Source organism: Apteryx mantelli, chromosome 6, assembly GCF_036417845.1.
Source record: "Apteryx mantelli isolate bAptMan1 chromosome 6, bAptMan1.hap1, whole genome shotgun sequence".
In the NCBI taxonomy this organism is placed as follows: domain Eukaryota; kingdom Metazoa; phylum Chordata; class Aves; order Apterygiformes; family Apterygidae; genus Apteryx; species Apteryx mantelli.
In genome coordinates this window covers 8373434-8387795 of record NC_089983.1, presented here as the reverse complement: position 1 = coordinate 8387795, position 14362 = coordinate 8373434, and the positions used below count along the sequence as shown (strand labels likewise).

General features: G+C 43.3%; 1 protein-coding gene across 1 annotated transcript in view; it reads left to right on the top strand.

Annotated features, from left to right (window-relative positions):
* Positions 1-14362, top strand: part of IQCA1 (IQ motif containing with AAA domain 1) — a 110457-nt gene that overhangs the window by 83472 nt on the left and 12623 nt on the right. The window contains exons 14-15 of the mRNA XM_067298701.1: positions 2510-2617; positions 6110-6309. Coding sequence (XP_067154802.1) covers positions 2510-2617; positions 6110-6309 — 308 coding nt within the window. The remainder of the gene's footprint in view (positions 1-2509; positions 2618-6109; positions 6310-14362) is intronic.

Sequence of the window (14362 nt, the reverse complement as noted above, 5' to 3'; positions counted from 1 at the left end):
GAAACAGAAGAAATGATCCTTAGCATTTGCTCATTCAGCAGCCAGGACTCACCCCTTACCTCCAGCAGCTTCACTGCCCCTGAACTTCAAGCAGCACTTTAAGGCATGTCTGGCCCTCAGTCTGAATAAGATGCCTCCCCCAGCCTTTTTCTGGATTTCATAGTCCTCTTACCTACTGCTGCAGTGTGCACACAGCAGTCAGAGCCATGCTTTACACCAAGCAAAAACCTTGCAGGCTGCACAGGGTTTTGACACCATCTCCAAAAAGCATTTGGTGATGTGAAGTAAACTCACATCAGTCCACAAGATAGCAAAGGAAAACCCCCAAACTTGGTTGTTTCAGAGATCACCATTATTTGAATTTGCAGAAATCCAGAACCTACAACACCACCAGCTATTGGTATGGTATGTAACTGAGCCAGAAAAGCTGGATTCTCTCACATCATCTAAATGCCATGTTTCTATAAACTCTTAAAAGCAACATTTATTGGCTGTAGAGACTTCGCCCACTCTAGTGAAGGCTAAATTAACTAGTATCCCATTCATTTTATGCTCATTAAAGAGCAGTAAAGTACAGTAATGGAAGCTTTTCATTATTACTTCATTCACCCAACCATTACCATCTGTTCTTCTCAAGGTCGCTTCTGACCAGACATTCCCAACCACAGATATTTTGAAAGCTGGTCTTCACCCATGGATAATAATTAACAGCTGGTAACCATTTCAGAGCCTTGTAACACTAAATGTTGGATTACTTTTTCAAAAGGGACAAGGCCCTGAATACATCCAGCTTGGAAAGAGGCTGAGATGGCTTTGGGCCCCCTTCCCTTGACCCTGAGGTTTGGAGTCTGGCTCCACCACAGCCTGGAGCAACACTGGAGCTGCTCCAAGTTCCATTAGCAATATTCTCTTCCCAGCAGCAGAAGATACTCAGCACAGAAGCGCAGAGAGCGGCGATGCCCACATGGCTGCCTACCCCCAATGCCAGCAGCCCTTTTCCCACATCCCAGCACACATGCTAACCCAGGCAGAGCAGGTGGCAAGAAAGCAGCACAGAGTGTCAAAGCCAGCTCTTCCCCACCCTGAACTCGGGCACACTTCTTGGGCTGCCAGAACAAGATACAGAAGGTATTCAGAGTTGGCTTAGGATCCGAGCCTAACTTTTTCAAATTAATACCAAGCCAAAAAGCTCCCTTTAAGATTCCAAGGACACAGAGCCTACAGAAAAATAAATCCTCATCTGCTCCACTCGTACAAGACCGAAGCCCAAGGAAGGTCACTCACTCGCTCAGTTCCTAGGGAAAGGACGAAGGGTGGAATTGCAATATACAGCAAGTAAAGGCACAGAAATGTCCCTCTCTATGACAAACTGACATCGCTGAACTAATTTTCTTGGTGACCTTATCTAAATTAGTCAGAGAATATCCACTGTGATTTATGCTCAGTTGCAATTAAACCCTTTGATGCCTTCTAATTAAATCTCTGAAGATTAATTCCTAGCCAGTTCTTTTGATTTCTCCTTAAATAAAAGATAAAACCTGAAATGAATTTTACTCTTCCAAGGGGAGGGGGTAGTTGCACCAGACCTTGTCCATCCTTTTGCCCCAAATTACAACTCTACTTTGTCTCAACCATCACTAATATACCTCTATTCCAGAGAGTTCTGGTGCTCTCCCTTTTTATTTCCAAAAAACCACAATATACTATTATTCATCAACAATATTTGCCACAGCTACATGTTATTTGTGCTAAAAAATTATCTTGACTGCATTTGCCCTGCACAAGTACTTTTCTTGCTGTGGCCCTTCCTTACAGATCTTTGTTTTCTAACACATCTTGTATACAGACTGACAGCACAAGCAACGCGATTACAGCTCTAACAAGAGCTGAAGCAAGACTAGCTCACTTCTGTTCGTGTCAGTGCATTTCGGTTTTCTTGGGTTTGGGGGCAGGGGGCAGTGTTTAAACAGAAAAGGTGAACAGCAAAGCAAAAAAACCCACCAAATTAAGTGAAACGCTTCCATGCCTAGTATGCTGTGAGAAACTGAGACAGGATGCAGGGGAAAGGCTTGTTAAAGTACTTCTTCCCTCTTTTTGAAATCCTTTTGAAAGAGCATGGTTCACTGGGATTTCAGACCTGCAAAATCCCAAATCTAGAAGTCTTCTGCCAGCAGTGTGATTTACAGTGTTACTAATGGTTCTTCTCCAAGAATTTTGTTTAAAAGGCTATTCGAGACTTACCGCCCTGCTGAATGCCTTCCGCAATCTGGTTGCAGGGGAAAGCCCACAGCGTGTTTGAACTTCATTTTCCTTTGCAGTTCACCTTTCAGATTTCTTGCGCCCACATCCGATGACAACATTGCCCTGTTTGCATCCCTGTCCCTTGACAGTACCGGCTTTGCTGAGAGCACATTAAATGGGTGTTCTCCAGTAGTTTTTCATTATTTGCGTTATGCATTTTGCAACACTGCAGTGTCACATTTATTAAGCCCGTGCTTCCTCCCTACAGGCGAGTACAGCTTTCTGGGGACTGCACTTCGTCAGGCAGGCATAGAGCCAGTGCCCTCTCTCTCGGATGTCAGACAGCTAATAGCCCTGTATGGAATATTGCCATTAGGTAAGAGCACAGCAAAAATTACTAGAGGGCAGAATACAACCGCCTTGCTTCCCATCAGTAACATGCATTTTTACTGGCTTTGACAGGGCTTGATTAATCGTAATCTAAAGCATTTCGCAGTATAATTGTTTTTCAATTAGGCACCCTGAGTGAAGACCATATCATTTTAATAGTGCGTAAACAGGCTTGCACATGCTATTGTCAGGTATTGCATTTCCATGCCATCTCTGTTTGCATGTTAACAGTTTGTGAATGGCAGCACATAAAGGAAACCACTCGAGAAAAATAATAGCAAAAACAAGCTCCAGTGATCAAAGTTAATCAAGTTAAGGGGAGGGCTAAGGTTGCAATTTACCTTTTACAAGCTGGCTAACGTTACTCAGTACTAAACAATGCAATCTTTTAAGGAATTAGTCTGGATAGATTTTGTACATTTGAGAGAAAACACTTAAATGTCCTTGCAGTTTTGAGTGTCAGACTTAACTGCTATCTAACAAGGCTTTGCTGGTTTGGGTTGTTTGCTTTTGATGTAAAACCTATCCCGTATTTCACTTGGGAATGACATTAAGGCAAACTAGTGATTGCAAGAAGTGCCTATGTAAAGGCCCTCTGTGCCGATACTTTGCTTGTCTGCTTTTCTACTCAGTTTGATTTGGGCGAAGATTTCAAGCAGGCAGATCCTTCCCCAGCCTGTGTCATTGCTCATCCCCTCTGTAAGGCAAGATAGGGAATTTCTCCTTGCCTTCCATTCGGGCAAATGGAGCAAAGACAGCACAGAGCCTTCTGCTTTTCCCTCCCCTTCGCACGCTTCCCAGAAAGACAACGCTCAGGCTATCCTGCACAGCCACGCTCTGCTGTTCCCCTCGTCCCCAAAGGGGACTTGATGTGCCGCGGAGAGCACAGTGTGGTAGCGCACAAGCCTCCGCCTGCTCGCCAGCGCTGCATCTGGGTTTCAGAGAAGGAGACTTTACTCCAAGGGCTCCTTCTGCCCTACAGCTCCATCTGAAGGGTCAAGTTCGCCACCCCCGTGGTGGCAGCACCCTGGGGCCAGCAGAGGTGGGGTTTCTTCACATTCAAACTCTTCTCAGCTGGTCTTGGGCAAGCCCTGAGGGGCTTGCTACAAGTTTAACCAGAGTCAGCTGAGAGAGTTCAGCAGTTATCCCTGTCTGCCCCAACTGCAGTGTGGTGTTTCACATATCGGATAGATCCTCCAAGGTTATGTTTTAACACCATCTAATCTAGCCAAATCAAGCCCCAAGACACCCCCCAAGGCAGGAGGAAAGAGCCCATAAATTTTCTGCCATTTATGAAATTGGCAAAAAAACCTAGGGAGAAGAGACCCTGGACTAGTTAAACAAACAGTGCATTTGCAAGAGCAGTTTGAAAAATGCCTTTGAGTTTAAAAAAAATTGCCTGAGCCAAAAAAGTCACAGGAATGGGTTCACCTTTTGGGTGATATGTTATGGATGACATTTTACTTAATTGGTCTCAGAACTAGTTAATCATTATATAATTGTATATGTGTAGAAGTGAAAGTTTTTCTCAAAATATTCACCTGATGGCAGGGAAAGTTCAGCTTAAAAAGCATTGAGAAAATTATAAGCAGCTGAAAGGAGAAATAATAGTAGAAGGTATACTTCATCTTTAACCACAGAGGAGTCTGCTGCTCCCCTCATAATAAATCTATGTATAATAGTAATAGATTGGTATGAAACGACCAAATATTAATAAAGCCTGGGTGGCTGACAACTCCACTACATCGCGCACAGTGCTGAAATCATGGCATTCATCTTAGTACTCAGTTCCTTGCCATTTATTTGCAATGTTAAACCATTAGGACACACATAGGCAGCTTGATTGGATTTGTTTTTAAATATCATTGTTACCTACCTGTCCTCCTTTATCCCCCCCGCCACACACACACACACACACACTTTAATTCTAGAGGTATTAAGAGTGAGTGTTTCTTCTACCCTTTGTATAGCCAGGGGACTTTTCCAGGCTAGGCAATAGGCTCCCTCAGCAGTCATCACCTTTGGGGCTCATTTCCCCCACCATTCCCATAATCTGATAGACACCAGTCTAAGACCACCAGAAGTGGATACACACACAGCTCTTCAAATCTGACTTTGAAACAACCACCGCCACAGATGTTTTTAAGCATCGAGACAGTGATTTTACCGGACCACCAGTGGGTGTGGATCAGGCATTTGACACTTGCTGCTACTTCCATATCTGAGGTTTGCCTCTGCCAAGGCTTTGCTGTAACACTGCTGTAAAATACCCAATTCATACAGTGACAGAGCCACAGGGAAGACAAGTTTATCACCATCCACCACCTAAATCTCTCTGTAGCTCTACTTGCACAATTCCGGCTTTTCTACAAGCTTTTCCAAGGCAGAGCAAGCAGATTTCTTACAGCCCTAAATGAATTTACCTGGAGCAGCCAGAGACAAATTTAGAAATGTTGAGCAGTTGTCATTGCTGATTGGCATTTGCATTCGCTCAGCCAAGTAAAACAGAGGGGACAGAAAAGGATCCCCTTCCTTCTCCAACACAGATATATCATACCTGCACTACAACATGCAGCTGCCATATGACATTTGCTCCTCAGCAGATGAGCTAACACCACATTCAGCAGGCATGCTCGGGGCTGGGGGAGAGGTATCAGCACTGAAGGATTTTGGAACAGTTAGTCTAAATGACAAGTGATCAGTCTCCAGTGCTCACTGAGCAGCAAGAACATACTTAAGAGGGAAAAGCACCCAAAGAAAGCAAGGTGCAGACAGAAGTCAAAAGAGAAAACAAAACTCCTGATAATGGTTTCAAAATCACTGACGAACGCTGCTCTAATAGGTATTCCCATTAGTTTGTTTCTCTGAGGAGGAGGAAGCTGGAAAGTGTCATTTTGGATGGCAGTAGGAAGGAATACTGCTAGTCTGGTAAACATAATCTCATACCCACGTTGAATTGTAGAAAATGAGGACCTGCTCTAACAAGGAATGCAAATCTTAAAGCCACAGGTATACCTCCACCTATACAGCTGCATGGCAGCTGGCAGGGAGTTAGTCAACAATTACTGTGCAACTGAAGGCAGTTGTCTCCTGTGTCAACACCAGGCTTGCCTCTACACAGCCACGTGTATCAGGTTGATCTCAGCACTTTTACCTTGTATCCATCCTCAAAAGTTTACCAAGTTGTGTTCTTTTAGCCCAAGCAGATTTAGAGCCAAAGTTTTCCCTTCCCAAGGCACACTTCGGATAAGTTCAGGATGGTCGAGTTTTGCTGCAAACAGCAATGTTAGCTCCAGTACTCTACGGCCCCAGCTTTGGTTATGCAGGAGGGAACTCCAGAGCACTTGTGCCACATTAATGAAGCAATGAGTTCACATTATGAAATATTTATCATGAGGGAGAAAAAGGAAGAATCATTCCATTATCTTTATGGCTGACTTAAATGAAAGCAATAATAGTGCCATATGACTTTTTACAGGTTCCCAAGTAGTCCACAAGAAGGCTCCTTTGGTGAAAGCCATGTTACTAGCTGGACCCACCGGCGTTGGAAAGAAAATGCTTGTCCATGCCATTTGCACAGAAACAGGAGCCAACCTCTTCAACTTATCAGCTTCCAACATCGCTGGGAAATACCTGGGCAAGAATGGCCTGCAAATGATGCTCCACATGGTATTCAAGGTACAGCGCTTCTCCACAAAGTTGGTTCAGAGTGTTTGTCACATCTTTTCTAGAAAAGAAACAGGGAGTTGTGTGGTGCTTCCTTCATAACAAGCTCTAGTTACTGCAGGTACACCAGTCATGATACAAGGGCAAAGCTGCCCAAGGTCAGAAGGGCTGTCAACCCAAATTTGAGATTCCCTTCCTGCTTTCAAGTGTCTTTAAAACCACTTGCTGACAGCCAGCATGTGTGCCACTGTAGAGGATTTAATGCCCCTTGGGAATCACTTGTAGTACAATACTTTTCACATCAACATTTGGGCAAGCTTTGTGTTACCTTGAGTGTGAAAAGCATCACAGATAAAGAAAATTCTGTTCTGTGTTCATATGCATGTCAGTCAGGAATGCTTGTCATGCAGCATTTAATCAAATACTAGACTCAGGGTGGTCAGAAAATTCCTCTCCGGAACTGTTGCTGTAAAACAAGTCTCCACTATACTGGTCTCTGATTACCCATCAGCAAAGTTTTCAGAAGAGGGAATCCTAGTTTAGGGTTACATTAACAAAAATGTATGAAAAGTCTGGAAACAAAGCAAGGCATATGAACTGTGAAAAACATATCCCAAATCCTCATCAGAAAAAAAGACCCTAGCAGGATTTCTTCCACATTCTAAGCCCTCAGTATTTCTGCTAAGGAAGGAAGCTTGTAAACATTTCCAGAAGAAATACTCTTAAAGAGAAAAGCAGTGCCTATACTAGAAAAAGCCAAATACAATACTTTTCCAGTGCCAGAAGCCTAAAAAAGCCAAATTCCAATTGGCTTTCCTCAGTAGTTATCAGATGCATTTTATTAAATGCAGTATTGTAGTAGGTTTTGTGACAGGTGTCTCCACCCCCAGAAAAGACAGGTTTCACAGTTAAAAAGTAAAGCAATCCAAGGACCACATTTGCTGGTCAGAACAGTGCTTAAGAAAAGGCTATGATGCTGTAATCCTGCTCCTTTGATGCTATAACACTAACATTGCATCTAGCACCCCTGCCACAAGCTAGTGCCATCAGACTGAGCTAATACTCCCTCTCTTGCCTCCTCTCTGCTCATTTCAGCCTTCTATTTCTCTGCTCTCACCTGTAATGAAGCAAAATGTCTGGCCACAGGCACGCACATCCCATCCATTCCATCATCTAGTCCCTGCTAAAGCACAAGGCCTTCAAATACGGATAGAAGGCCAGCCTTTTTTACTCCTAAAGGTCCTAGCTGAAGATATTAAGGTTTTTTTAATATACATGTATAAAACCCTTACATTTTTCCACATTACTTGAGTACAAAAATGGAAACATCATCCAACACCTACTCAGAAATGATGGGGCAGTGATCCGAACTTGCTTCTCAGTTGTAGCTTTTACAAAAGTAGCAATGATACTTTGGAGAACTTAACATGGGTAACCAGTATGGAAGTTGCTCATAGTCAGTCACATGGAATAAGGGCTGTCCAGAAACTTGCTTATCAGCAGCTGACTGTTCCAACAGGAACAGCAGTACCACTCCAGACTCTGCTCCTCTAGTAACAGGGTCAATAGCACAGTCGCATGCTCTCCTTTCCCAAGGGATGCTTTATCTGCACCTTGCTTCTCTGCAAACACATGCTACATAGCTGCCACCTTCTGTCCCCATGGCTGAATCGCTATTTGTCCAATCTGCTGATGATTTCAGCTTTGACTCTCCAGGTCCTCAGAGCCAGGCTTGAAACAATCCTTGATTTGCACAGCTAGCACTCTGTCAGGTTCCTATCTCTGCAGGTGCAGTCCCCATTTCTTTGCTCTTGACAATACCAAATGTGTCTTGTTTTGCCTGCTTCTGGGATCTCTGAAGTCCCTGCCACAGCCACCCATTCCACCTGTCCTGCTGTCACAGTTGCTGCTTCTTTACAACATCCAGTAATCACAACCAGTACCACAAATCCTGCATCTGGGATGGAAAAAATTAAACAGCACAATGAAGTCCAGGTTGTGCCACAATGGCTAGTCAGCAGAAAAGGATGGGGTGCTCGCAGACAGCAAGCTGAACACAAGTCAAAAACATATCCTTGCAGCAAAGGCGGCCAGCGACATACTGGGCTGTATCAGCAAGAGCATAGCCAGCAGCTTGAGGGAAATTACTACTCCCCTCTGTTTGGGGCTTGAGACCACATCTGGCTACTGCATCCAGTACTGGGCTCCCTAGTACAAGGCAGACACTGATAATCAAGCGAGTCCAGTGGAGAGTAGTGAAGATGAGGGAGCTGGAGCATATGCCATGCAAGGAGCAGCTGAGAACTGGGTTTCTTCAGCCTTGAGAAGAGAAGGCTGGAGCAGGAGGGAGGCTTAATTGCTGTTTCCAGCTACCTTATGGGATGATACAGGGAACAGAGGCAAACTTTTCTGAGAGATGCGACAAGATGTGATGGACATAGTTTGTAACAAGGGAAATTTTGATTAGATATTAGGGAAAGTGTTGCACAGGGGTAGCTGAACATTGGAACAAGATGTCCAGAGGGACTCTGAAATCTCCATCCTTGGAGATACTTCAAGCTCAACTGGACATGGCCCTGAGCAACCTACTATATGTTGGCCCTGTTTTGAGTAGGTGTTGGTTCCTTCTAAGATAAATTATTTTGTTTCTAATTAGCTGCTTCTCTTTACAAGTGATCTCCACCCTGCTTGTTATCTTGGTCAATACTACCAGGTCAGGACCCACCTTTGATCTGGTCTATAATGCCAGCTGCCATCACCCATATCATTTTATGCTGCTCTTCACACCTTGGAGCACCTTCTCCACAGACACCCAACAACAGTACCTCATCACCTTCAAGTTTCTTCTGCATAGTGATGGCTAAAAATTATCTGGCAACAGCTAGAACACTGAGATAATGCAACAGTCGCCCATCACACCAAGCAGTGCTGTCAATCTCCCATACCCTCCTGATGGTCCGCAGCTATCTATCATCTGTTAGTGCTTAGAATCCACCTTGCACAGTAGCTAGCACAATGGAGCCCTAGGCTGCACTCACTGCTCTTAAGCACCACAGAAATGAAATTATACTATATTCTTTCTTGTGCAACATTTTCTTAAGCAGGTGTGATTAACTGAGAATAACAGGGAAGAGGAAAAAGGATAAGGAACCTTATCTGTGATTCCCAAATCCACTGTTATCTAAGCTAAAGCAAACAAGAGAAACATTGCAACCAAAGCCTTTGCTCATAAGAAGCCAAACACTGATGTTTCCAGCAAAAAGTTTCTTTTTCATCATGGCAAATAAGGAGTCTGGCATAAAAATAAATAAATCATTGTAAGAATAAAACAGGTGTATGCATAGCCTATGAGCTATGAAAGAAAATGGTATCCTGCCACTCACGGTATTTATATTTACAGCTCTCTGAATCTACCATATGACACGTTGTAGTACACCTTGTTCAGTGTCTGGCACACAAGGGATTACTGAAAGATTCATCAGGTCTCCATAAGCAGACAGATTTGGTCATATGTTTTTGACAACAGCAACTGTGACTATTGTCAAGCAAACACTTTCTGCTCTTCAGAAGTGCCTTACATAGAATTAGTCAAGCAGAACACAGATCTTCCACTTACAGTTGCAAGTGGATGACAGGAAACACAGCAGTTATTTCTCATGTTATTATATGATCCACATAACCATTGTTAAACCCCATGATTTACTAAATATGAATTAATGGTGCTCTGTGATGAAGGTGAAGTAACCTAGAACTTCTGATCACATCTGCAAACAACAGGGTTTCTGCAGATAAATGAAACTCTAAAGAGCATAAAATGACCATTAGGAAACTTTCTGTCCATAACTGAATGTTGGCTGCTGGCAGTTGTTTCATGGGAGACACCCTAAAAAACAAGTGAATAGCACTGGAAAAAATGAAACTTTAATTTGTTTCAGATGCAAGAGCACAAATTTTTTTCCCTCCCTTATTTCTGGGAGGAGATTTGCAAGACATACCAGCCTTGATCCAAAGAGCCTTGTGTGTTACTCAAAGCAGGCACTTTAAATGTCATGTGGAGGAAATGACTTCTCTTACCAGAACAGGAAAACACCAGCATTTCAGTCCGCCTATTCAAAGGAAATGTAAGGAAGATTAATATTCAATAGGAAAATTATTGAAAGAGGCTATGAACACCAAGCCCAAGCACTTGTGTTCTCCATAAAAGAGACGGCAAAGGCAGCCAGCCAGGTCTGCTGTGTTCCAGAGTGAAAAGGGAGGATCTGTCTCTAATATAGAAGTGCTTCCCAGCAGTCCCCAAAACAAATCTCATCCTTCAAGTATGAACCAGAACGTGCTGGAATATTTGAGATAAACCACATTTTCCATGTGTTGAGCCAGCCTGACTTCAGTGAAGCTCTCTGCCAGCTTGTGCCAACTGAGGGCTTGGCCCTCCCTTGTCCCCATCGACACACAAATACTGCTGCAGCCGTGCACAGCTTATACAAAAGCTGCGAAGAGAGGTAGCGGAGGAAGCACAAAGAGCAAAAGACAGACCAGAAAGGACTGAGGGGAGAAGGCACGACTCTGCAACACAGAGGTATAAAAATGCAGGTAGTTCATAAGGCACAACTTCAGAGCAATAAAAATGACAAGCATGGACCTTCCATTAGTACCTTAAGGCAGCCATCAGGTTAATCACTACCAGAGCAAAACAATGCCTCTACGGTCCTTTACCAGCACCGCAGCAGCACACAGAAAGCACATTGTACAAAAAGCCACACATGGGAAAAGGTTATTAGTACAACACTGACCAGGCTAAAAGGTTGGGAAGGAGGTGGCCAAACGGAAATACCAGCACAGAAGCTCTGCATATGTATCAGCAGCTCAGCATGTGCAGTGCAGCCCTGTTTACTGAGCTGGGAGCCTTCGAGTGCAGCAAGCTACAGGAGAAGCATTTCAAACACCATTGCTGTTAGAGGAACATGTTATAAGGCTGTTTATGCTATTTCTCAAATCAGAGGTGTCAATAAAGGCCTCATACTAGAGAGAAATATGATTGAGTATATGTAGGATTAAATGATATAATCCCAGCATTTAAAGGCATCATAGTTTTGAAGTCTGTCTTCAATATTTTCTCCATAAAATTGGACTGTTATTTGCAACTACTGTTGTATTGTCCCTTCAGACAGGTCATTTTTCTGGCAGTCTGAAGAACCAGGTACAGTTTACTCTGGCACTTTGACAGAAGCCCCAATGCATTTAGCATTTCAGTGCCACAAAAGACCTCCATTACAATTGAAATTTGGGAACAGTATTATCAGTCTTTCTTCTAGTCCTCCCAGAACAATCCTTTTTTCATGGTGCAGTACAGACTGCTGGAAAGGAGAGCCTGCTAGAAGCCTAGGCCTTGTGAAATCATGTATATCACCATTGCTCAAACATACAGTGTTCTTTGAACGACAGAGCAGCTTTACACCGTGTTACTCTCTAATGTCAAAGGGAATGCATTCTGTTGGAAAATATTATTTATGGTTATTTTCTCTCTAGCAAACCAGAATACTTTGGCATTATCACTGTAGCAATGTAATATTTGCCTGGTGAGGCTCCCGCTGTTAAGGTCCAGTCACCAGTTTCAGCTCATTGCTGCTTTAGCTGCCTTGGAGCATCTCAGTGAATATGAGCTACAGAGGATTGAGCAGTTTTCAGTGACAAATTGAGCTTCAAGAATATCTTAGTTCCGGTCCTTTTAAGAAAATTACATCTTAACCTTCAAGCTTGGAGTACCCACATGCACGCGTCCACTGCAAAAAATCAGGTTTATGTATTTTGAAACGTACTGACCGAACTGTTCAACTCTAGCACTCAGGTTTGAAACATTTAACCCTAGCTGGAACAAGCCTGTGCATATGCTCTTTGTCTTTGGTGAAGGTTAATAGAAACCAGAAGAAAGCTTTTGTCATAAGGTTTTGTCCGAATAGCAAGTAAGACCTCAGTGACCAGAGATGACAATTTCTAGTGAAGGCAGCTGTTAACTTGGTGCAGTATTAGAAGGGTTAAGGAGCCATCTGCTGGCAACTCTAACAAATTGTTGAATGTAGCAAAGCTAATAAAATTTCAATTACAAATTAATTATGTACAGTGCATTTAATTATCCATGGATTCAAACTGTCCATGGATAATTCAAATGAAGCACTTTCACAGGGATATACAGTCTGCTACGTATCTGCCAACAATTTAAATTAGATGCCAATGGATTCTGGGTGTCTGATCTGTCTTTAAAAAAAGCCGGCCCAAACACAGCATGCTGAATCCAGTTATATTAGCATGTATCATAATGGCAGAAAAACACACGCAGGCCACTTCACATGTTTAGGTCATTGCCTCAAAACAGAAAGCACAGGGAAGTATCTATGTAAGAGTCAGCATGAAGTGGGCTCATTCATTGCATTTCCACTTCATCAGTAGGGAAATAAAGAGTGGGGGAAGAATACAGATATAAGAACAGCAAACATCTGTAAGAGTTAAAATGAAACTATAACCTGATTAAAAACAAAGCTCCCTTTTAAAGAGGTGCTAACCACAAATGCCATCTCTGAGCCAGACGGGGGAAAGATGCACCTCGCCCATTTGCAGCGGCCCCCCTGAAGAGACATCGTGGTTCCCTTTGAAGTGCGTAAGCAGCGTTCAGTCACTGCCAGCAAGCCTCTCTAACCCAGGACTCCCCTTAGTCCCCTGGTGTCACATTGCAGGGCTGCAGACACAGCTACAGAGAAGATGCTGCAAACCAGCTACACCAGCCCCTAGGCTTCATACAGCTGAACTACCTTGCAAAGCAAAAAATGCTTTAGAACACAGAGCACCTCTGCATTAACATTAGCAGCCAGCACAGGCATTAACAGAAGTAACCCATGTCAGCATCTGAGAAGCTAACAGAGATCATATAACACAAGCAAAAGGAGAAGAACACAGACCCCAAGGTCTAATCTGTCAGGTGCTAATGCATATCCATACAGTCTATAAGAAACTTCAGTAAACAGAGTGCCACTAGCCCAAGCCTCACTCAAAGACAGACAGATATCCTCCTTCAAGGGCAATGGGTCCCCACTGCCCCATCTCCTGCCTCATGTTCTCCCCAGGAGGGAAATTGGTTGTTACCTTACATTTCAGAAGGTAGATGACAGCATTAGAGACATCAAAAAGCACCAGCTGACAATCCATTCGTTAAGTGTACCAAGTTCAGGACAGGTCTCAGAATCGGTTTCCGCAGGCCAGAGTAGATATGATGCATGAAATGCAAACACAGCTCTTTAAGCTGTAGATTTCTTCTAGCAACTTAAAACACTACAACCTACAATGTCCTTTGCAAGTCTTAATTATACCAACACTGATTATCCCATCTCTGATATGACCTCTACTCCATTCTCCTACTTCTTCACCTGTCTCTAAACCTGTTTAACAGCCAGTTGATTGAATTCACCTGCAAGTGCAACTCTGGAGGAGTGACTTGCATTTTCTGCAGGTGTCTGAGCCCTTGGATAACAGGATGCTCAGCAGAAAAACCCCAAGTCTCAGGCTGCTGCCCTGTTCAGTTCAGTAAAAACAGAGCTGCCCTCTCAAATGTACCTTGTAGAGTGCACACAGATTTAGGAATATGCAAAGCATACCTACGAAAACAGACTAGATGCAAAGCATCTGGCCTTAAAATGGCAGATATTATTGCTGTACGATCTTTGCCTCTCTCATTTCATTCCAGCTTGCTTACTCAATACACTGCTGGACTGAGATGTTATCCCTTAAATTATACATACAAGGGAACATAACTACCTTTGTCTATACATCCATTTTTGTAGAGTTTTCATATTATCTTTCATAATATTCGATTTTTTTTTTAATCCTCATAATTAATGGTAAACTTCCGAGTTCCTGCCTTCCAAAGGAGGAAACTCCATTTCCCTCAGCAAAACAGTTCTGGACTTGGAGATGCCACTTCACATATCAGAGAACTGACAGGTTGCCGCAAATGAAGTATCACATGCCAAAGACAGCAGTGTTTCCACTTCACCCCATCAGCAGCACAGAAGAACAA